The sequence below is a fragment of the Panthera onca genome, chromosome C1 (assembly GCF_046562875.1).
Source record: "Panthera onca isolate mPanOnc1 chromosome C1, mPanOnc1 haplotype 2, whole genome shotgun sequence".
NCBI lineage: Eukaryota > Metazoa > Chordata > Mammalia > Carnivora > Felidae > Panthera > Panthera onca.
Genome location: NC_138346.1, coordinates 192,636,585 through 192,658,118, shown reverse-complemented (window position 1 = coordinate 192,658,118; position 21,534 = coordinate 192,636,585). Strand labels below are relative to the sequence as shown.

Genomic DNA, 21,534 nt, shown 5'->3' with positions numbered 1-21,534 from the left:
AGAATGTGAGGGGTTAGGGGCAGAGAGAGAGGGAGACACAGAATCTGAAGCAGGCTCCAGGCTCCGAGCTGTCAGCACAGAGCCCGACGCAGGGCTCGAACCCACAAGCTGTGAGATCATGACCTGAGCCGAAGTCGGACGCTCAACTGAGTGAGCCACGCAGGCGCCCCAAGAAAAAACGAATTTTTAACAACAGAGAAATCAGATGCTCAAACTTAACAGTACCAATAATGGGGCAATCTGACATCATGTGCCTCCCAATATAACAGAGGTAAATGACACACGAGGCACACAAATCATTTTTGCCAGAAACGTCTAAAGGCTCCCTCATGAGGTCACGAAAAGAAAAATCTGGAACTGGGACAGTCTGCAAGACAGTGTCATCAACAACAACTTCACCACTAACAAGGGTGGGAGACTGTCCTATTATCAAGAGACTAAAGAGACATAACAGCCAAATACAATACACGAAAACTGCCTGGATCGAAACAAGGGCAGCCAAGCATGCTGGGAACAATTAGGAGAATGTGAATAAAGGCTGTAGGGGATGATACTATTAATGTAATGCTAATTTTCTATGTGTGGTTAACTGTAGTTAGGTAAGAAAAATATTCTTAGGAGGTAATTGCTGACATAATTAGGGGTACAGTGTCATGATAGCCGCTTGAATGGCTAACAACAACAAAAAGTATGGGGGAAAGGGAAGATAGAACTATAAAGGGGTAGCAGGAGGGAGAGCTTCCCAGCGATGAAATACTTCTGTATCTCGACTGCAGTGGTGGTTAGAGGAATCTACACACAGTGACGGAATTACACATACACATTGTACCAATGTCCATTTCCTGGTTTTGCTATTGTGCTGTAGTTACATAAAGCCCAACCATTGGGGAAAAGTGGGTGAAGAGTACACGGACCTCTCTAATATTTCTGCAACTTCCCATGTGCCTGTAATTATATCAAGACTTTTAAAACTTTTAAGTATATATAGGTTTGTGTATGTTTACACGCATCAGAAAAAAAAGAGAGAGAGAGGCAAAGGTGGCAACATGTTAACAAGTGATGAATGAAGGTGAAGGATATCAAGTGTGCACAGTTCTATTTCAATTCGAAATATTTCAAATCGGGGCGCCCGGGGGGCTCAGTCAGTTAAGCATCCGACTTCGGCTCAGGTCACGATCTCATGGTTTGTGAGTTCAAGCCCCGTGTCGGGCTCTGTGCTAACAGCTCAGGGCCTGGAGCCTGCTTCCGATTCTGTGTCTCCCTCTCTCTCTGCCCTTCTCCCACTCACGATCTGTCTCTCTGTCTCAAAAATAAACATTAGGGGCGCCTGGGTGGCTCAGTCGGTTGAGCGTCCGACTTCAGCTCAGGTCACGATCTTGCGCTCCGTGAGTTCGAGCCCCGCGTCGGGCTCTGGGCTGATGGCTCAGAGCCTGGAGCCTGCTTCCGATTCTGTGTCTCCCTCTCTCTCTGACCCTCCCCCGTTCATGCTCTGTCTCTCTCTGTCTCAAAAATAAATTAAAAAAAAGTTAAAAAAATAAAATAAGCATTAAAAAAAAAATGAAATATTTCAAATCTGAAAATTTTCAAAAAGCTTAGCAGGTTTTCCCTATTTCCCAGACGTAGGATTTGTCTACAATTACTCAGTGAGCCAAAGTCTAAGCTCAACCCCAGACTGCCTTCCACACCAGCACTTTGCTACTGCCTCCCTGCAAAGTTGCTACCAAGAACACACATAGCCCAAAACGCAAATATTACTAGAGCACCATACAAACACCACAGGCTTCTGACACTCACTTTTGGTTGGTCAGGTACCGATCCCAGCCACGAATAATATTGCCATACATCTGAGTGTCTTCCAGGTAGCTTCCTTCAAAAGCATAGATCTGTCTTTCCAAGTTTGCCAGTGTTTCCTGGGAGAGGAAAAACAAGGAAACGGATAATGCCTTTTAAATGCAAACATTAACCCCGACAGAATCAAATCCTCGGACACTAGCCGTAGACACTCAAGCTCCATTACGCTAAGCCCTGGTGGAAAGACATGACATGGGGAGAGGAAAGCTGTTTTAGATTAAGACAATCTAGACCTGTCTTGTTGGAACCCTTGGAGAACAGAAGGGAAGGGATACAGCCTGTCTCCAGAAAAATGCACAAAATTTTGCAGATTCTTCAGAGGGTTCATGGAAACCCAGTTGTCAAGAACCCCCGCTCAGGCAGAACGCGGGCAGTCTCCACCCCCACGCGCAAAGGTATTGCTACTGAAGAGAGGAAAGGGTGAGGAGCCTTCCAGCGCCAACTCGCTCCCCTCCCCGCGGGCTCAGAAAGAAGGCCGGCCCTGGGCTGTCAGTTGCCATGGAAACCTGGAAGGGCAGCTTCAGGTGAGATGGCCCTCCCCCGTGCCCAAGCCAAAACACGGGGGAGGGGGTGGCCACCAGGGTGAATAGGACCCGGGGTGCATATCACAGTTCTCAATTCCCTGGGCTGAATCCCTTCCCCTCGCCTGTCAGCTTCTGGATGTTCCCCCAAAATATCACAGCCATGCCCATCAAAAACCCCATCCAACGGATCTCCTAATCCTCAGAAGGACATGCGCCCCTCCATCCTCCAAAGGCCAGACTGGATGACCGTGTCCCCCTCCCACACTCGCCTCTACGCCACCCCCTCCAAGCCACTGGCAAGACTGAACCGGTCTCCTACGGCCCCCCCCGACACGCCCGACACCAGCCCTCAAAGAACATGGACCTGCCGCCCTCACCCACCCCGCAAAGGCCAAGGACACAACCGCTCCCAACCCCAAAGCTCACAGACACCTTTCTCGAGCTCCCACACTGAAGCCCCCCATCCTCAGGTGCCTTCCCGCCTCCACGCCCCCGCCTGTCCCGGCCCCCTCCCCCTCTCTACTCCTTGCCCCGCCCCCCGGCCCCAGCTCCCGACTCTCGAGCCGCGCAGCAGAGAAGCCGAGGCACCGGCGGGCCGCAGAACGCGCAGCCGGCCTCAGGCCGCCGGGCTCCCTCCCGGGCGCCGCGTTGCGCCCGGGGAGTAACGGCCTGGAGCGATCGGGCGGGGCCCTGGAGGCGGCGGCAGGCGCGGGGCCCCCACCGAGCGCCCCCGCTGTCGCTCTCTCACCGCCAGCTCCTGCTTCCGCTTCACGAGCTCCGCCAGCTCCCGCCGGGTGTCCGGGATCTGCGGCGGCGCCGCCTTGTTGTGCATCGCCATGTTGGGCTGAGGCGGGCGGCGGCGCCAGGCGGGGGGCGGTCCCTGCGCGCCGCCGCCCGCCAGGGGGCGCCCGCGCCGCACTGCGCCTGCGCGCGCGGTTTCCGGAGCCGCGCGGCGCGCCGCGTCGGGGGCCTCGGGTTCGCGCGCGCCCCGCCTGGACGAGACGGCGGTGGGCCTTGCTCTGGGTCCTAGCCGCTCTGGACCCCCTCGGTGGCCGGCGGGGCGTCACAGACACCACAAATTCACTTTGTCCAAAACCAGACTCCTGGCAGGTCACCTCAGTGAACGACTTTCACTGTCCGCCGAACTGCCCAAGTGGGAAACGTGAATACCATCGTCGCTGTCCTCTCCCGTGCAAAACCCCGAGTCCTGAGGACTCGCCTCCGGAAGAGCCAGCAGCTCACTTGCTTTGTCTGCCACCTCGCCTTCGTCCAGGCCCTGTGTTTGGCCCCATTATCCCCGCAGCCTCCTGTTTCCACCCTTAGCTCTCTTTGATCCTTATCCACAGTGGTGCGGAGGGGATCAGTGTTTGGAAAGCAGGTGTGGTGTCACTCCCCTGGTTAGAATCTTTCAATGGCTTCCCGTTGCCCTATAGAGAGACCAGTTTGGGTAGTGGTTAAGATCACAAGCCAAAGCCAGAACTACCTCGTTCAGAATCCTGCCTCTACCATTGATAGCTGTGCCATTTGGGGCAAGTAACTACATTTCGCTAGTCAAAATCCCTCATCTGTAAAATGGAGGTAATAATAGTACCTACCCAGTACCCTTGCCGGGAGAAGTAAATCCCTTCACGTAGGGGCTCGGCAAGTAACAGCGATTATGCAAATACTCGTTTTTATCATTAATTCCTGTATCGTTAACTTTGTTTTCCTTTGGCCCTTGCTTACTTCACCAGCCTCCACTCTCCCCATTTTTCAAGGTTCTGCAATTTCACTATCATGAATGGGATTTTGGGGGGGTGGGGGGGTCTTTGGGTTTCTACAGTCTGTGTGGATTGGTATCTTCCACTAGTTCTGGGAAATTCTCAGCTTGTTTTCTTCAGATATTCCTCTGCCTCATTTTCCTCTCCTTCTGGAACTCGGATTAAACCTAATAATCCTTTATTTTTGTTAACCCACTGTGTTTTTCCCCATCTTTTTTCTCTGCTGCATTATGCATAATTTCTTTTGTGTGTTGATCTTGTAACCTGAAATCTTGCCAGACTCCCCTATTAATTCTAGGGGGGTTTTATTGTAGATTCCTTAGGATTTTTTACATAGACAATCATTTCATCAGCAAATAAGGGCTTTTATTTTTCCCTTCCCAATTTGTATGCTTTTTCTTTTTCTTGTCTTACTTTGCTAGGTAGGACTTCCAGTTGTAAGAGTGGTCATAGTGGACATCCTTGACTCATTCCCTATTTTAGGAGGAAAGTATTCAGTCTTTCACCATTAAGTACATTAGCTGTAGGATTTTTGTAGAAGCTGTTTATTAAATTGAGACAGTTCCCCCTCTACTCCTGGTTTACCGATAGTTTTATCACGAACGGGTATTGAATTTTGTCAAATGCTTTTTTCTACGTCCAGTTGACATGATCATGATTTTTTTCCTCTAGCCTCTTGGGATAGTGGATTATATAGATTTATTTCTGTAGGTTGAAGCCGTCTTGCATACGTGGAACAAACCTCACTTGGCCATGTTGTATAGTTCTTTTTATGTATGCTGGATTCAATTTGCTAATAGAATATCCAGGATTTTTATGGCTAAATTTATGGGATAATAGTCTGTAGGGTTTTTTTCTTTTTCTCTGCCTCTCTCTCTTCCTTTTTGGTATCTCCTATCTGGCTTCAATAGCAAAGTAATACTGTCCTCATTAAATGAGTTAAGAAGGTATTGCCTGATATGCTAATTTCTGGCAGAGATGGTATAGAATGGTCCTAATTCTTCAAATTTGGTAGATGTCTTCAGTGAAACCATCACCATCTAGGCCTGGATTTTTCTTTTTGGAAACTTTTTAAATTATAAATTCCGTTTCTTAAATAGTTAGACTATTCAGATGCTCTATTTCCTATCAGGTGAATTTTGGTAATTTACAGTGTTTGAGATATTGGCCCATGTGATTTGTTAAATTTATATGCCTGGATAATTTCTATCTTCCGGTTCACTAATTCTCCCTGAAGCTTCTGTTAAAGCCATCCACTGATGGGTTTCCAGATTGTATTTCTCATTTCTAAAAGTTTTGGTTGGTCTTTCAAAAGTTTTCCACTTCACTTTTTGCCATTTCTTATTCCCTGCATTTGCAAGTTACCATTTGTTTCTTTGAAAACAGTAACCATGAACATTTTATAGTATCTTCAATCAAGTATCTAAACTCTTCAGAGAACCAGTTTGTTATTCCTGTTGGTTCTCACCTACAGTACCTTTTCTTTTATGCTTTAAAAAAGTAATTCTATCTCCGTAGGAAAAGAGTGTGGAAAGAACGGGAGGGGAGATAAAGAAAAAAATCCCTTCCTCCAAAAAGTAATTTCATTTCTTCTATCATACACCGGAAGGCATCAATAGTACAGGGTCATCTTAAACCAAGTTCAAGGCTTGAATTTTTCTGAGCTCTCAGGCTGCAAGTCCCTGGGAGGATTTGATTTCTGATCACCTCTTTTACTGTGACAAGGATAGCCCTTTGGCATGCCAGCTTTTTGGGGGAAACATCTTCTAACAGTCTATCCATCGTATGTGGGCTCTGGATTTTGATTCTGTCCCATTCAACCTAGGGTAAGGTCTGATTTGCTGAAATCAAATGTGGTTTGCCTTTAGATCAAATGTGGTTTCCAGGCACCTGTGCTCCATTTTTCCCTGGATTCTTGTTTTTCTTCACTTGCGGCCTGAAAACATTTTTACTAATTTGTCCGTTCTTGGATGCTTTCAGAAGTTTTTTTGCTTATATTTTATCCAGAGGTTTCGGCTTCTTGCAGCAGGAGAGTTAAAAAACAAACAAACAAGTTAGTTCATCATGAACAGACACCAGACATCTGTTTCCCCTATTGAACTTCGAATGCTTCCAAAACCTCATTAGTTTATCACCTCAGGCAGTTCTAAGTGCCAGTCTGTCTGCCTAGAAATATTCCTTTCTCTCCTCAACCCCACTGACCTCTTCTGGCTAACTGCTCATACCTCCCTGACTCCCAGGGCTTTGTTAAATCCCATTCCACTATGCTTCCACAATCCCCAATTCTTCTCCTATCTAGTAGCCTGTAGCTGCTGGTTATGTTGCTCTGCAATGGCCAGACCTTATACATTTCACAACTATTCAAAAGGCAGTGTATCACAGTGGCTAAGAGTGTGGCACCTGGAACCAGATTGGGTTTGAATCCCAGTGCGACCTTAACCTCTTTGTGCTTCAGTTTTTGCATCTGCAAAATAGGATAACACAAGCCTGCATCACAGGGTTATAGGATGTCAGTGTATGTGTTAATGCTTATGAAAATGGTTAAAATTGTGCCTTGTACATAGAAAGTGCTCCTTATTGAAGTATTGGCTCATGGCACTTGTTAGGCACCTGATTATTGAATGTCTGTATATTTTTATGAATGAACATGATGATTTCCGAGCAGCTCTGACGTGGTGAGGTTAAGATTTTCCTGAGCCACTCTCTACCCCTGAAAGGCTCATTCATTGTGGTATCTTTGAACCCACTACGAATCAAGCAGCCTAATAAACCAGTTGTCTTTTCCAAATCCATCTACTAAGCACTGTTAGGGAGGCAGGAGGAACAGTCTAGAGAAAATGACCACTGAACCAGGACGGAGGTGATTTCTTATCCTAGCTCTACCCCTGCCTGGCTGTGGGACTTCAGGTAAACAGGTTCATTTTACAGGACTCCTTCTACATACTCCGTTCCAGTCCTGCTGTCCCCTGGACTGCTCAGTCTGAAACAATGCCAACCTCTACTACTGGGTTCCAAATCAACCTGTGCTCTAAGGCACACCTCAAATGCCAAGTCTCACACAAGGTACAGCCCACCTCCAAATGACTGCCGTTTCTAACTCACAATTGTAAACCAACTGTTAGCATAGTATGCTTATGCAATTGTTTGTTGGATTAACTCACTTCAACTTTGGAGTAAATGTGAGCAAATCAACGGTCTTTTTCAACTGTTTCCCATTCAATAAATGGAAACTTTACCCAAGAGACCAGATGAAGCTTTACCTTGCAAAGCTTTAATTTAAGTCAAGCAGGCTGCTCACCTGTACAAACGCACAAACGCAGGAATGTTGTGGGCTCAGAACGCCATCACACAAGCAGGCACTGCTGGCGTGCTGTATGTGTGCCCCGCTTAGGCTTTCACTAACATGCCATCATCTCATCGCATTCCCCACATCCACACCACAACTAATTTCCACAAAGGGAGGATGTTAAAAAATATAACCATCTGTGCACCGTATCAAATAATTATCAACCTGAAATCTGTATTTCAGTTGTAAGCCTTTTAAAATCAAGCTCTATTGTATACTGGCATACTCCATACAAGAATACAACTCCAGTTATCTGAATTGATTACTCTTTTACTTATCACCAGGTTACAATCAAAGTATTTGAAAGCTACATCACCAGGTGCACTCAACGAGCGAGGGGTCCTTTGTCCATGTACTAATAGGGAACTAGGGGCCTAGGGAGAGGCTTGATGGGGAAAATCTGCAGATTCTGTCCTATACCACAGCAGAACTGTAGATCATCAGAGAGGATTTAGGGGAGGGGCTCAGAAACAAAGGGCTGTTTTGCAGATGGCTTGATTTTGACAGCGATGATTTGCAGCCCAGGTGGAGAATAAAGAAGTTGCAAGAGGAAAGCTTTAGGATTATGTCAACTTCAAATGAGAAGTCCGCTGGTGATATCTGGTTTTAGAGATGGGCCGGGTCTCTCGAGAGAGACAGAAAGAGAGAGGGGCAGTGGGAGAGAGAGAGATTGAGAGAGAGAGAAAATCCCAGGCAGGCTCCACGCTGAGTGTGGAGCCTGACGTGGGGCTCAAGCCCATGACCCTGGGATCATGATCAGAGCCAAAATCAAGAGTCAGACAACCAACTAAGCCACCCAGGCTTAAAGGAATTAAAATTCAAAAGGATGCCCAGATATTTGGCATCAAGAATCTCTGAATGCAGGAAGTTATTCCTCTGCTAAAGCAAGTTTACTTCACAATTGGGACCCCTTCTTGAAGAACATAGGCAAAGTGGTCATCTATCATGTTGCCCAGCACGATGGTGTTTCCAGCGAAGCCCAAGGCTACCTAGAAGCAGTAGTAGGAGCACAAACTGAACAGGAGGCCCTGGAGGCCAGGTTATTGCCTAATCCCAGCAAGAGAAAGCCATCATAAACTTACCTTTGAGACGGGCACAGGTGCAATTAGGAGTCTATGGCAGATAGGAAAGTTGGGAAGGTAGCAGTTACCGTGGCCAGGGGCCAGGGTGGAGCACATGGCGGAGGGAATGCTAGCTGCTCTTTCGTTGTTAGAGCTTCCCTACATCTAACTGACCTCCTTTCGTATTCACTCTTTAAAGGGAACATCTCCTTTCTTTTGCATAAATGTTAGTCAGCTGTCCCTCCTCCACACTAGTCAGCACTTAGCCCCAAGTCCACATGGGTAGGTGGGACCTCAACGGAAAAACAATGGTGAAGAAGACAATCTAACAACATCATACTTTTCAAAGAGGAAGGCAGATGGCAGCACCAAGTTGCATTGCCGCTCCTTTCTCCCGCCAGGTGACCACCTGAGGGCAACAGAGCAGGGACAGGGGTCAACTGGGGCAAGACCTGCTATGTATAACCTGCCCCAACGGACTGTTCTGGAAAGGAAAACCCCTTCACTGCTAATTCAGAAAACACTGCTGCTTCAACAGGACTAGCACTCACTCGCTGACATGTGAGGGTCTGGCTTGCAGAGCTGCTGCTGGTCCCAAGTTCACTCTTCCTGGTGTCACCCCTGCCCCTCCCAAGTCAGCCCCTGCAACTAGCTATTTTTACCTCGCAAATACTAAGATTCCCATAGCTGCAAATGGCCCTATAAACACAAGGCCCTCTATGCTAGGAAAGGATAACCTTTTGAAATGGGGCTGTATTTACAAATTTTATTATTGTTATTTTTTTATCCCAAAAATACATATAAATGAAAACCTGCTCTTCAAATGCAGGGAGGCCTTTGCCTATAATGTAGTATTACATTTACGTCACAAAACATTCCCATATGAAAATCAATATGCAGCTCTTTCACACGCAATGTTATATATACACACATACGCACAAACACACGATATATGCAAGTAGTTAGGACTCTGCTACTTACACATATTCCTCTGGTGGAAAATTAGGAAACAGGGCAATTCCCTTGCTTTCTGGCCTTGGGAAGATAAATACAACCTCTCTGAACAGTTTTTGAAAAGATGAAATGTGTAAACTACACAACCTCCTTTAGACATATACATATGTTGTTAGAATAAAGCAAGGACCCTGCTACGAAACTGACACTGTTTTGCAAAGAAGGAAGGAGATAACATTTGAATGAAAATGCAAAGTTGAACAGATGATCAAAATTGTTCTGTACATGCTCTATGGAGAAATCAGAACTCTTCACAAGAAACAGATCTATGCTCCAGTTCAGCTTCTTGTGACATTACATCAGCACCCACTGGCAGAAGCCAGGACCTTCCTATACAGTCCATGCTGAAGCAGGTTCCATAAAGCATCTGTTCAAGTCCAATAATCAATAATGAGGTCATGTGGTACATTCCCACCCCTCCCCCCCAAAATGAAGTGCAAAAATCAACTTCTGTGACTCAAGAGCTCAACCAGGTCAAAGCTTTGGTATATACTGGAGGCTGTTTTGGTGACAACCAAAGCTTAGTAAGATTCTCTGTTCAGGGGGTTGCCCCCAAAACAAAAACAAACCCAGTCCATGAAGCTTAACAGCTATATAAATAAAGTAACTGTACAAAGAGAACAAGCCACAGTTCCCCTTTATCCAAGGGTTTATAGTCTCCTAGGCAGCAGTTCTGGAAGCACCAACTAAAGCCACAATGCTTCTACTGAAACACGATGTGTTGGTGAGACTGTTCTGAAAACAAATGCCCATAGGCGAGTGGCTGATGCGCCACAGGAAAAAGTTCAACCGAACATAGGTCAGTTTTCTTATACTAGAACATAGGCTGGTCAGCAACAGAGGAAAGACTTAAGGCAATAAGAGGCATTACAGAGAGCACCCTTGTACTCTCTGAGTCAATCCCAAAACCTTCAAAGAAAGAAGAGGTCTCTCCAGAGTTTGGGTTGGTTCTTAGTTTGCTAGCTGTCAGATACTTCCTCCTCCTCCTCGTCATCCTCATCTTCTTTCCTGTCTACTTCGGAGGTGTCAGAGGACTCGTGAAGCAGGACATACTCTCTGCTGCTGAACCCAAATTTAAGTACGTCCTTTTCCTTTAGCTCATAGTATCTCTGTGGCTCAATGCGCTTGTTATTCAAGAATGTTCCATTGCCTGAGCCAAGGTCAATGATGTAGGGCCTCACCCTTCGGCCAACTGTACCATCAGCACGGGTATATTCCACAAGCCTAGCAGAGATAAAAGAGAGAAACCTGTGAGTAAAATCCCGTCTCGAGGCCCTCCCGTATTTTCCTAACACAGGATGTCAATTACCTGGCTTGAACATAGTTCGAGTCAACTCCAGGAAATCAAGGGAATGGTATGGCCCTGGATTTTGAAATTACGAGCAAGTTAATAAATATACTTAGTAGAAAAGGTGGGAACTGGTTGCTGAGGGAGTGGACCAGGAAATTCATAGCAGATCAAAAGTTTAACATCAGAATCCAAGACCTCTTGTTGTGATTAATAAAAAACACTTTTAGGGGCGCCTGGGTGGCTCAGTCAGTTGGGCACCTGACTTTGGCTCCGGTCATGATCTCATGGTCCATGGGTTCGAGCCCTGTGTCAGGCTCTGTGCCAATAGCTCAGAGCCTGGAGCCTGCTTCGGTTTCTGTGTCTCCCTCTCTGCCCCTCCCCTGCTCGTTTTCTCTCTCTCTCTCAAAAATAAATAAATGTTAAAAAATTTAAAAAGGAAAAGAAAAAGAAGAAACACTTTTGTGCTGTTTATAATCAACACGATGCTTCTTTCACCCATGTTTCAACCTGTCTTATCTCCTGTCCCAACGGGAATAAAGCAGTGCATTTTGACTCCAGCATCAAGGGCGCTAACTCCGAAGCTGACCTTCAGTCTTCACACCTGTCAAATGGGGATATTGATGTGTGACCTGTCCTCCTCACAGGATTGTCACGAGCACCAAACGGTAACAGACGCACTCCACAAACTGCCAAATACAGACGCGGCTAACACAGATGCCACACACATAATCTAAGACAAAGATTAGATCCGAGGAGTGTGGCATTCTGCCGCAAGCATGTGTACACAAATGTTAGTAATCCTGACACTGTCGGCGTCTACCCACACTCCTGGTTCTTCCTACAAACACTCACCGATACTGAAAGACCGCGTGCTGCTTTGAGCAGGAGGGATGATCGATTGGGATGTCCGCTATGCGGCGGTGCCGGCCCAGGAGGTAGGCGCTCTGCCGATGGATGTACATGACGGGAAGCACCTCATCATTTTTAAAGGGGTAGAGGCGCCACCGTTTTTTGGGGATCCGTGCTTCTGGGGGCTCACTGTATTTAATGACGACACCCCGGAAAGTGTTGGTATCCTCAAGAAGTGCCCCAGAAAGTTCAAAGCTTGGCTTTTCTTTAGCGGGCGCCTCTTTGTCCTTACTGTTGCCACCAGGTCGGGGAGCCAACTCCTGAGGCTCATTACCGCCGGCACTAACTTCGTTCTTCTGGCGATTCTCCCGTCGTCGGGCATTGTAAAACTCCCGCTCTGCGTCCTGAGCCTGGAGGTTCTGAATGTCTCGGTCCCGTCCCTGAGCCTGCCCACTCCCAGGCCTCTCATTAGAGCTTCTCCTCTGGTGGGAATGGCCCCTGTGTCTGTCACGGTCACTGTTCCTAGCTCGCCTGTGTTCCTGGCCTGATGGTTCCCTGTGCTGCCGATCTTCCCGTCCTCTCCGGGGATGATCCTCGCGTTCCTGAAATTCAAAAAGATCCAGTAAATTAAAGGCAGCCCGCAACCTGTGAACAAGCTGCATTCAAAAAGTCATTTGTGATTTGGACTTTGGCACTCAGAGCAAAATGTCCCACAGAAATAAGGTGGGCAGCGGTGGTTATGTTCCCTTGCAAGGCTACACAGACTATTTCCATGCTGTCACCAACTACAGCTCTAACACTGCAAGCCCAAGTTCAGAGCCCTAGAAATAAATGGAGCTATTGGCAAACTTGTAAGGAAGCACATACAGAAAATACAGCTAACAGAGACAGTTAAGTAGTCACGTACAAGATAAACATGTGAAGAAAGAAAGTTTCCTCTTGTGTCAAAAATGAAAAAAAAAGTAATTATAATTTTAAAAGATCTCATTTCAACAATAATAAAAAATATTCAATACTCAGGAATACACTTAAGAAATATGCAAGGCATGTAAAAAGAAACCTATAAAAATTTACTGATAGATGGTTTTTAAAAACCTGAAAAAATGAAGAAACATACCACGGTTTCTTGAAAAAGACTCAGTATTGAAAATGAGCCTGATATAAAATGTTTGCAACATATAACATCTATTAATATAGCATTAAAAAAAATAAATCAGTAACACAAATAATTCAACAGAAAATAGGCAAAAGATATTAACATGTCTTTTCATAACAATTAAGTATCTAATGAACACATGAATATAATAAGCTTATCCTTACTAATAACCAAAGCATCAGAGTTCAAGACAGAGCCCCGCACACTATAAGCAAGGCTACCCCACCCGGAAAGGGTAAAAAGGTACACCTGAGCACTGAGTTCTCACCGCCTCCCGGGCTCCCAAGGCCTTCTCCTGGCCGCCCACTCTCAAGAGTGGGCCTGCTTACTCCGAGCAGGACTCTGGTTTTTGAGACTTTTTAGCCTCCAAGACAAGCATCAAGAGGGGGTTTCCAATGCCTATCACTCCTACCTTAAGATATTCACAAGCTTGCCGCCACCACTTACCTTGAGTACATTTGCCAGGACTAATCTCATTATGTCCTTTATCCCTGATTAAATGAGTCACAACAAGCCACAGACTCTGGGTCATCACCCCCACCTCCTGTGAATTCTAATTCCCATAAGGCTGTATACACGCACTATTCCAATGACTAATTCTCAGTCTTCATTTCAAATACGTGTAGACCAAGCAAAATTAGCAAAAACTAAAGAAAAAAATATGACAAATTACATAACCAGATAATACAAAATAACTAAAATTTCAATTATTGATAAGCAGTATGGTATATATAATATGGTTCCATTTTTTAATTAAAAATTCTGCGGGGTGCCTGGGTGGCTCAGTCAGTTCATGATCCAACTTCGTCCGACTTCGGGTCAGGTCATGAACTTGCAGTCCATGGGTTTGAGCCCCGCACTGGGCTCTACGCTGAGAGCTCAGAGCTTGGAGCCTGCTTCGGGTTCTGTGTCTCCCTCTCTCTCTGCCCCTCTCCCACTCAAACACACACACACACACACACACACACACACACACACACACACACTCTCTCTCTCTCTCTCTCTCTCTCTCTCTCTCAAAAATAAACATTAAAACAAAAAACTGTATGGGAGCACCTGGGTGACTCAGTCAGCTGAGTGTCTGACTTCAGCTTAAGTCATGATCTCGTGGTTCATGAGTTCAAGCCCCCATGTCGGGTTCTCTGCTGTCTGTACAGAGCCCACTTCGGATCCTCTATGCCCCTCCCTCTGCCCCTCCCCCAAACAACTGCAAGTTAAGACACATACTAAAACATAAAGGAAAAAAGTAATGGAGTCTTGAAGAATAAATATCAAACTATTAAAATGGTTGCTTCTGGGGCACCTGGGTAGCTCAGTCAGTTAAGCATCCAACTTTGGCTCAGGTCATGATCTCACAGTTCGGGAGTTTGAGCCCCATGTTGGGCTCTGTGCTAACAGCTCACAGCCTTGCATCTGCTTCCAATTCTGTGTCTCCCCCCCACTCTCTGCCCTTCCCCAGCTCACGCTCTGTCCCTCTCTCTCTCTCAAAACTAAATAAACATTTAAAAAGTTAAAAAAGGAAAATAAAATAAGTAAGAAATAAAATGGTTGCCTCTGGGGACTCAGGTGATTTTTCTGTTGGGGGCTGCAATTGGGGATAACAGGAGAAGTAACCACACATTACATATGCCATACTCTCACCTTTCATTTTACATACTTGGGTGTTCTTACAATGAGCACGCAATCGATAAATTTATTTATTAAATGGTCGTTCAGTGGTGGAGAAAAGAATACCTGCAAGCACAAGTCATGCCTAAGTCACAGGCTGTGTGCCTTCCTCCTTAGGATTAACCCATGTGAAAGTCACTGAGTTTCAACTGTCAAGCCCTTTTGCTTGAAAGTCACTTCCAAGTTTCCAGCTGATTAATACACAGAAATTAGCTTTTAAAGAGATAATTTAAGGTCAGGAGGGAAGTTAGCACAGATAAGCAAATAAAGATACTTCAGGGGCGCCTGGGTGGCGCAGTCGGTTAAGCGTCCGACTTCAGCCAGGTCACGATCTCGCGGTCCGTGAGTTCGAGCCCCGCGTCAGGCTCTGGGCTGATGGCTCGGAGCCTGGAGCCTGTTTCCGATTCTGTGTCTGCCTCTCTCTCTGCCCCTCCCCCGTTCATGCTCTGTCTCTCTCTGTCCCAAAAATAAATGAAAAACGTTGAAAAAAAAAAAAAATTAAAAAAAAAAAAAAAAGATACTTCAAAAACAATAAGCACAGAAAAGTTCCATTCTAAATGTTTTTATGTATTTTTGAGAGGGAGAGAGAGAGAGAATGAGCAGGGGAGGGGCAGAGAGAGATGGAGACACAGAATCAGAAGCAGGCTCCAGCTCTGAGCTGTCAGCACAGAGCCCAACACGGGCTCAAACTCATGAGCTCTGAGATCGTGACAGGAGCCAAAGTCGGACGCTTAACTGGCTGAGCCACCCAGGTGCCCCGGCAAAGTTCCATTCTAAAAGTCTCAGGATTTGGGGAACCTGGGTGGCTCAGTCAGTTGAGTGTCCTACTTCGGCTCAGGTCATGATCTCACGGTTCATGGGTTCAAGCCCCACGTCAGGATCTGTGCTGACAGCTCAGAGCCTGGAGCCTGCTTCGGATTCTGTCTCCCTCTCTCTCTCCACCCCTTCCCCCCTCACGTTCTGTCTTTCTCTCAAAAATAAATAAAAAACATTAAAACAATAAAAAATAAATAAAAGTCTCAGGATTTATTGTAAAATGTTCATTTAGAAACCACAGGTAAAGGGCTGCCAGTTGTGCACTGAAAAAAACAAAAACCTGAAGAAGTACAAGTGGTTTGACAGGCCTAGTGTGGGTGGTGTGGTTCTCGTGGCTGTATCCTGAGACAGCTAGGGCAGGGCCTGATCAATTTATATGCAGACCATCAAGGCTGCCTGGCCTTGTATCTTTAAGGTAGCAGAAAGCTGACCCACAGCCTGTCAAATTAACACGAAAATACATTTTCTTAATGCCTATTGCATGCTGTTAACAGAATTTCTTTAAAAAGACTGAATGCTTGTCTCTCAAGATTGAGGGCAAAGCAAGGGTGTCTGCTCTCACTACTCTTATTCGACATAGTGCTGGAAGTCCTAGCTAATACAATAAGGCAAGACAAGGAAATAAAACACATACAGACTGTAAAGGAACAAATAAAACTGCCTCTATATGAAGATATGATGGTCTATATAAAAAAAAACCCCAAGAATCTACAAAAAAGTCCTCCTGGAATAAAGAAGTTGAGTTCAATGAGGTCACAGGATATAACAAAAACACAAAAATCAATTATACATATATGTTTTTCAAGTTTATTTATTTTGAGAAAGAGAGAGAACACTAGAGCACAACGTGAGCAGGGGGCGGGGCAGAGAGAGAGAGAATCCCAAACAGGCACCCCAAAAACTCATTATATTTCTATACATTAGCAACGAACAGAACATGTGGACTGCAGTTTAAAGTATCACTCACCATCACTCCACCAAAGAAAAAACTTTGTGTAATCTAACAAAATTTACGTAGAACTTGAATGCTGAAAATTATAAACACGGAAGAAATAAATCAAAGATCTAAATAGGGGCACCTGGGTGGCTCAGTCCATTGAGCACATGACTCTTGGTTTCGGCCTAGGTCACGATCTCAGTTTGTGAGATTGAGCCCTGAGTCTGGCTCCGTGCTGAGCGTGGGGCCTGCTTGGGATTCTCTCCCCTACCCTCTCTCCCCTACCCCCACTCGTGCATGTGCACGTGCATACGTGCGCGCTCTCTCTCAAAATAAATACATACATACATACTTTAAAAGAATTAAAAAAAAAAAAAAAAGATCCAAACAAATGACACGTACAGTGTTCATGGATTGGAAGAGTCAATCTAGTAAAAAGCCAATTTTTCCCAAAATACAGCTTCATGTGATTTCTATCCAAATCCTAGCAAGATTTTTTTTTAGACACAGACAAGATTGTTCTAAAATTTATACGGAAAGACAAAGAAACTAGTAAAGCTAAGCCATTTTTAAGAAGAAGAAACAAAGAGGAATCCATCTACCCAATTTCAAAACTTACTATATAGTGACAATAATCAAGACTGTGTGGTATTGGCAGAATGAGAGAGATCAGTGGAACAGAACACAGAATCAGAAATAAACCCATGCACATACCCCCAACTGATTAAGGAACAAAAGCAATTCAAGGACGGCAAGACAAAAAATGAACCTCAACCCAAGCCTTGCACCTTATATCAAAACAAACTCAAATCATGAACTTAAATGTAAAACTTGTAGGGAAAAAAACACGTCTTCGGGATCCAGAGCGAGGCATAAAGTTCTTAGACATGACGCCAAAAGCACGATCCATAAAACATAAAAAGTAAAAGCTGACAAGCTGAACTTCATGACAATTTAACATTTTTGCTCTGAGAAAAACCCTGCTGTGTGAAGAAAAAGACAAGATACAAGACTGAAGGGAAGTATTTGCCAATCACATACCCAAAAAGGCCTAGTATCTAGAATATACAAAGAAGTCTATAACTCACCAGTAAGGAAGCAAATATACCAACTAGAAAACAGGCAAAAGCCACGAAGGGACGTTTCACCAGACAGGATACACAGATGACAAATGAACACATGAAACGACGTTCAGCATCGTTAGCCATCAAGGAAATGCAAATTAAAATCGCAATGAGATATCGTTATACGGCTGCTGGAATGGCTGAAACAAAAACACCTCAACACCACGTGCTGAGAATGCAGCAGGGAGGATGCAGAGAAAGTGGGTCACGCACAGTACCGGTGGGAACGTGAAGCAGCACGGCCACGGTCATGGACTGAATCGTGTACCCCCAAGATGCATTCATGTCGAGTCCCAACCCCATCCTCCGAATGTAACCATTTTTGTGGAATTTCTTGTATTCATTCTTTCTTTCTTTCTTTCTTTCTTTCTTTCTTTCTTTCTTTCTTTTCTTTCTTTCTCTCTCTCTCTCTCTCTCTTTTTTTTTTGAGATAAGGTCTTTAAAGACATGGTTAAGTTAAAATGCCAGCAAAGCCCTAATCCAATATGACTGCTATGCTTACACGAAGAGAGACACCAGGGATGAGCCCACGACGGAAAGCCCACGTGAGGACACAGCCAAGAAGGCAGCCATTTGCAAGCCAAGGAAAGAGGCCTCCGGAGAAAGCAAACCTGCTGACACCTTGAACTTGGGACTTTTAGCCTCCAGAGCTATGAGAAAATTCACTTTTGTTGCTTCAAGCATCCAGTCTGCGGTGTTTTGTTATGGGAGCCCTAGCAAACTAATGCAGCCAGACACTCCGGAACACGGTCTGGCAACGACCTTACAATCTAACGACTGCACTCGTGGGCATTGATCCCAGAGAAATGAAGACATGTCCACACAAAAACCCGTACACAAATGTGCCATCACAACCTTCTATGTAACAGCCCCAAACTGCAAACAACCCCGATGTTCTTTAGTGGGCAAATGGTTAAACCCACACCACTGAGTGTCACTCAGCAATAAAGAGGAACGAACTAACGACAGATACAACCTGAACGGATCTCCGAAGAACCGTGCTGAGTGAAAAGAGCCAAGCCCTAAAGGTGATGCGTATGACTCCATTTACATAACGCTCTTGAAGTGACAACACTATAGAACTGGAGAACAGATGAGAAGTTGCCGGGACTTGAGGGCTAAGGGTGGGAGGGATGTGGGCGGGACTATAAAAGGACAACAGGATGGGTCGTTGTGGTGATGGAAATGTTTCGCGTCTTGACTACAGCGACGTCAGCATTCTCCTTGTGATACTGTCCCCGAATTCTGTAAGACGGTGCCGGCGGGAGTAACAAGGTAAAGAGAGTACCTCTGCGTTTCCTTTTTTACAACTGAATGTGAATCAACAAGGATCTTAAAAAAGTTTAGCTTAATAAACAAGCAGAAAACAAGCACAAAAAGCCAGTTTCTAGAAAAGCCCATCACAGGTACAGGTAAAACACATACAAAGCACTCTTTAGTTATGATGGGAAGAGGCTCTAGATTTGCACCTAGTAGCAAAACATCTCAACGCACTTACCTGCTTCACTTTGACTGTCGAGTGGTGAGGGCTTCGGCTTCTCTTACTTCGTGGAGACTTGCTTCTTCTCCCTGAGGACTTGTTTTTCTTTTTGGCTGGGGACCTTTTCAGAGCATGGCACACACAGGGTTTTATCTCAATTTCCCTTCCCCCATATAAATTCACTTCAAGTATCAAGCTTACCTACTAACACAAACAGCACATCTGTGAACGCCTCTGCTTTTCACACTAAAGGAGGCAGGGGCTCCACTCTCCAAGCCTTGACGTCTTCCTGGCGTTCCAGACCCACATACACAGCTGCCTGCTGAACGTCCTCACAGAGCACAATCCTTGCGTCCCAACCCCTCGACACCCTTTCCTCCCTCGGTCTCTGCCATCTCAGTAACTGGCACCACCATGCACCCTGCTCAAGCCAAAAACCCAGAAGACACCCTTGACTCTCTTTTCTGTCACCACCAGCGGCTCCCTACCCACCCCCCCCCCCTCAACAATCACCTCCACCCGTCACCAAGTCCGCTGGCTCTATCTCCTCCCTCTCCCACCTCACTCCCACCACGCTCTCCTTGATCACTAGACGGTTTGTGCTCTTTTTTCTATTTCTAGAACAATCACGTTCATTCTGCTTCAGGTTCGTGGCACGTAGGGTCTCCTCAGCCTGGATCCTTACAAGGCTAGATTATTCTTATTTGGGTCTCAACTCAAATGGCACCTTTTCAGAGAGGCCTTCTCTCACTTGCCTTCAAGCTCTATCCCATTCCTGTTTTAACCTCTTCCTAACACTGGTTACTAACTGACACTATTTTCTGTTACTTTGTCTCAAGTTGAGAGCACATCAATTTCGCGAGGGCAGACACGGCCCATCTCCTTCACCTTTGAGGCCCCAGTACCCAGGGCAGTCTTTAACAGGCAGTAAAAACTATGTTGAAAGAACAAATCAACGGGTCTATCAAGAGACCATTTTTCTTCTAAACCTCTACCAGGTAGGTCGCTTAGGCTCTCGACGGGAAACATCTGGAGGCAGATCAGTGGAAAGCCAACGACAGCACTCCATTTGTAGACAGATGGAGCAAATCTTTTATTTCAACTTGATCAATGCTATCTGCTGGGCCGTACTCGGGCACGTGCTGGGCACAGGGATGAAGGACGGGGCGGGGATCCTGCCCATTAGGCATCAGGCGCTTAACGCAAGTGACACGTACCGGAGTAAACATTCTTTAGCACAAGCACGACCGGGTCACTTCCACCACCTTAGGATTAAATCCAAGCTGCTGCGCTCAGCATTCAAGGTGTGTTTCTCACGCTAGCCCTGTCCTTTCTCAATGAGCCCGACCCAAGTCCGTCCCGGGCGCCTTCCCACTTACCGGCTACCTCCTCGGGCTCGGTTCCCTCGGTGACCAGGGCGGCCCGGCTCGCCGGCCGGCGGGGACGCGCTACCGCCAGAGGAATCTGGGCGGCGGTGGGCGGGAGGCACGGCTTCCGGGCTGAGGCGCTCCTGCTTCACCTTCACCACCACCGCCGCCGCCGCCACCATGTCCCCGTCGCGGTGCCTCCGTCGGCTCCCTCGCTCCCGCTCGCTCTTTACCTCCTTCATGCTGAGATATCAGCCGAGCAAAGGAAAAAGAGAGCCGTTGCGCTCCTCTCACTAAAGGAAATGACGGGTGACCCCTGGACTTCCGCTTCCGGGTCCGTGTTCTCCCAGAAACCCTCGCGGCGGAGAGCTAAGCACGTGATCGCGACTCTTCGGCGGAGGGCGGGGCTGTACGGGCCCGGTCCCGTTGGCGGGAGTTTTAAGGTGTCAAAAGCAAACTTCTGGAGAAAAACTACTCTCGAAGCTGTTTGTGGCGGCATTATTAGTAATTACTAAACACAGAGGCAATCTGAATGCCCACCAGGAGGAAACTGTTTAGCCAGCCGATCGGTGGTCTGTCGCCATTCTCAATGCTATTTACACACTGTGACAGAGGAATCTCTGACTTGTTCAACGAATGAAACGGGATAAAAAATAGTGTGCAAACTGTGATTACGTTTATCTTTGGAAACACGAACTTAAAAAGAGACGGAAATGCAGTCGCAGCTGGCAGCCAGTGGGCAAATCATTAGTATTTACCCCTCTGTTCTTGAACTTTCTGTTATGTTGTCATTTCTCCATTTCGTTAAAAACAAATACTTAAAAAAATTTTTTTTTCAAGTAATCTCTACACCCAATGGTGCGGCTCGAACTCAACCCCGCGATCAAAAGTCACACGCTCCACCCCACTCACTGAGCCATCCAGGGGTCCCCGCAAAAGAAATACTTATTTATTTATTTATTTATTTTTATTTTTTAGTTTTTTTAATATGAAATTTATTGTCAAATTGGTTTCCATACAACACCCAGAGCTCATCCCAAAAGATGCCCTCCTCAATACTCATCACCCACCCCCGTCAACCCTCAGTTTGTTCTGTTTTTAAGAGTCTCTTAAACTTGGCCCCACTAGGGGCGCCTGGGTGGCTCAGGTCATGATCTCACGGTTTGTGAGTTCGAGCCCTGCGTGGGGCTCTGTGCTGACAGCTCAGAGCCTGGAGCCTGCTTCTGATTCTGTGTCTCCCTCTCTCTCTGCCCCTTCCCCACTCATGCTCTCTCTCTGTCTCAGAAATAA

The 21,534-nt window shown here is 46.1% G+C and overlaps 2 protein-coding genes across 6 annotated transcripts in view; both read right to left on the bottom strand.

The window, feature by feature from the left end:
* The window catches only part of MEAF6 (MYST/Esa1 associated factor 6), a 33,595-nt gene extending 30,336 nt beyond the window's left edge, over positions 1-3,259 (bottom strand). For 3 of the 5 annotated variants that reach the window (XM_060622800.3, XM_078452069.2, XM_060622799.3), the window contains exons 1-2: positions 3,124-3,259; positions 1,795-1,910 (exon numbers count right to left, since the gene is read on the bottom strand). In XM_060622800.3, the coding sequence (XP_060478783.1) occupies positions 1,795-1,910; positions 3,124-3,213 (206 nt within the window). In that variant the 5' untranslated portion in view covers positions 3,214-3,259. The remainder of the gene's footprint in view (positions 1-1,794; positions 1,911-3,123) is intronic. The other 2 variants (XR_013557639.2, XM_078452070.2) reach the window with 1 other exon arrangement.
* A 6,035-nt stretch (positions 3,260-9,294) lies between these two features.
* Positions 9,295-20,557, bottom strand: SNIP1 (Smad nuclear interacting protein 1). The gene is made up of 4 exons (XM_060622797.3): positions 20,257-20,557; positions 18,896-18,998; positions 11,700-12,298; positions 9,295-10,780 (listed from the first exon to the last, which is right to left on the bottom strand). Exons 1-4 carry the CDS (start codon positions 20,484-20,486, stop codon positions 10,516-10,518), a joined length of 1,197 nt encoding a protein of 398 aa, XP_060478780.1. The 5' UTR covers positions 20,487-20,557; the 3' UTR covers positions 9,295-10,515.
* Between the last annotated feature and the right edge of the window lie 977 nt (positions 20,558-21,534).

Excerpts from the sequence above, each read along its gene's own strand:
- SNIP1 (XM_060622797.3), bottom strand. The coding sequence starts at position 20,486 with ATGAAGGAGGTAAAGAGCGAGCGGGAGCGAGGGAGCCGACGGAGGCAC. Across the intron at positions 12,299-18,895 it reads CGACAGTCAAAGTGAAGCAG|GAACGCGAGGATCATCCCCG; the intron begins GTAAGTGCGTTG and ends TTTGAATTTCAG. Across the intron at positions 10,781-11,699 it reads CACGCGGTCTTTCAGTATCG|GCTTGTGGAATATACCCGTG; the intron begins GTGAGTGTTTGT and ends TATCTCTGCTAG.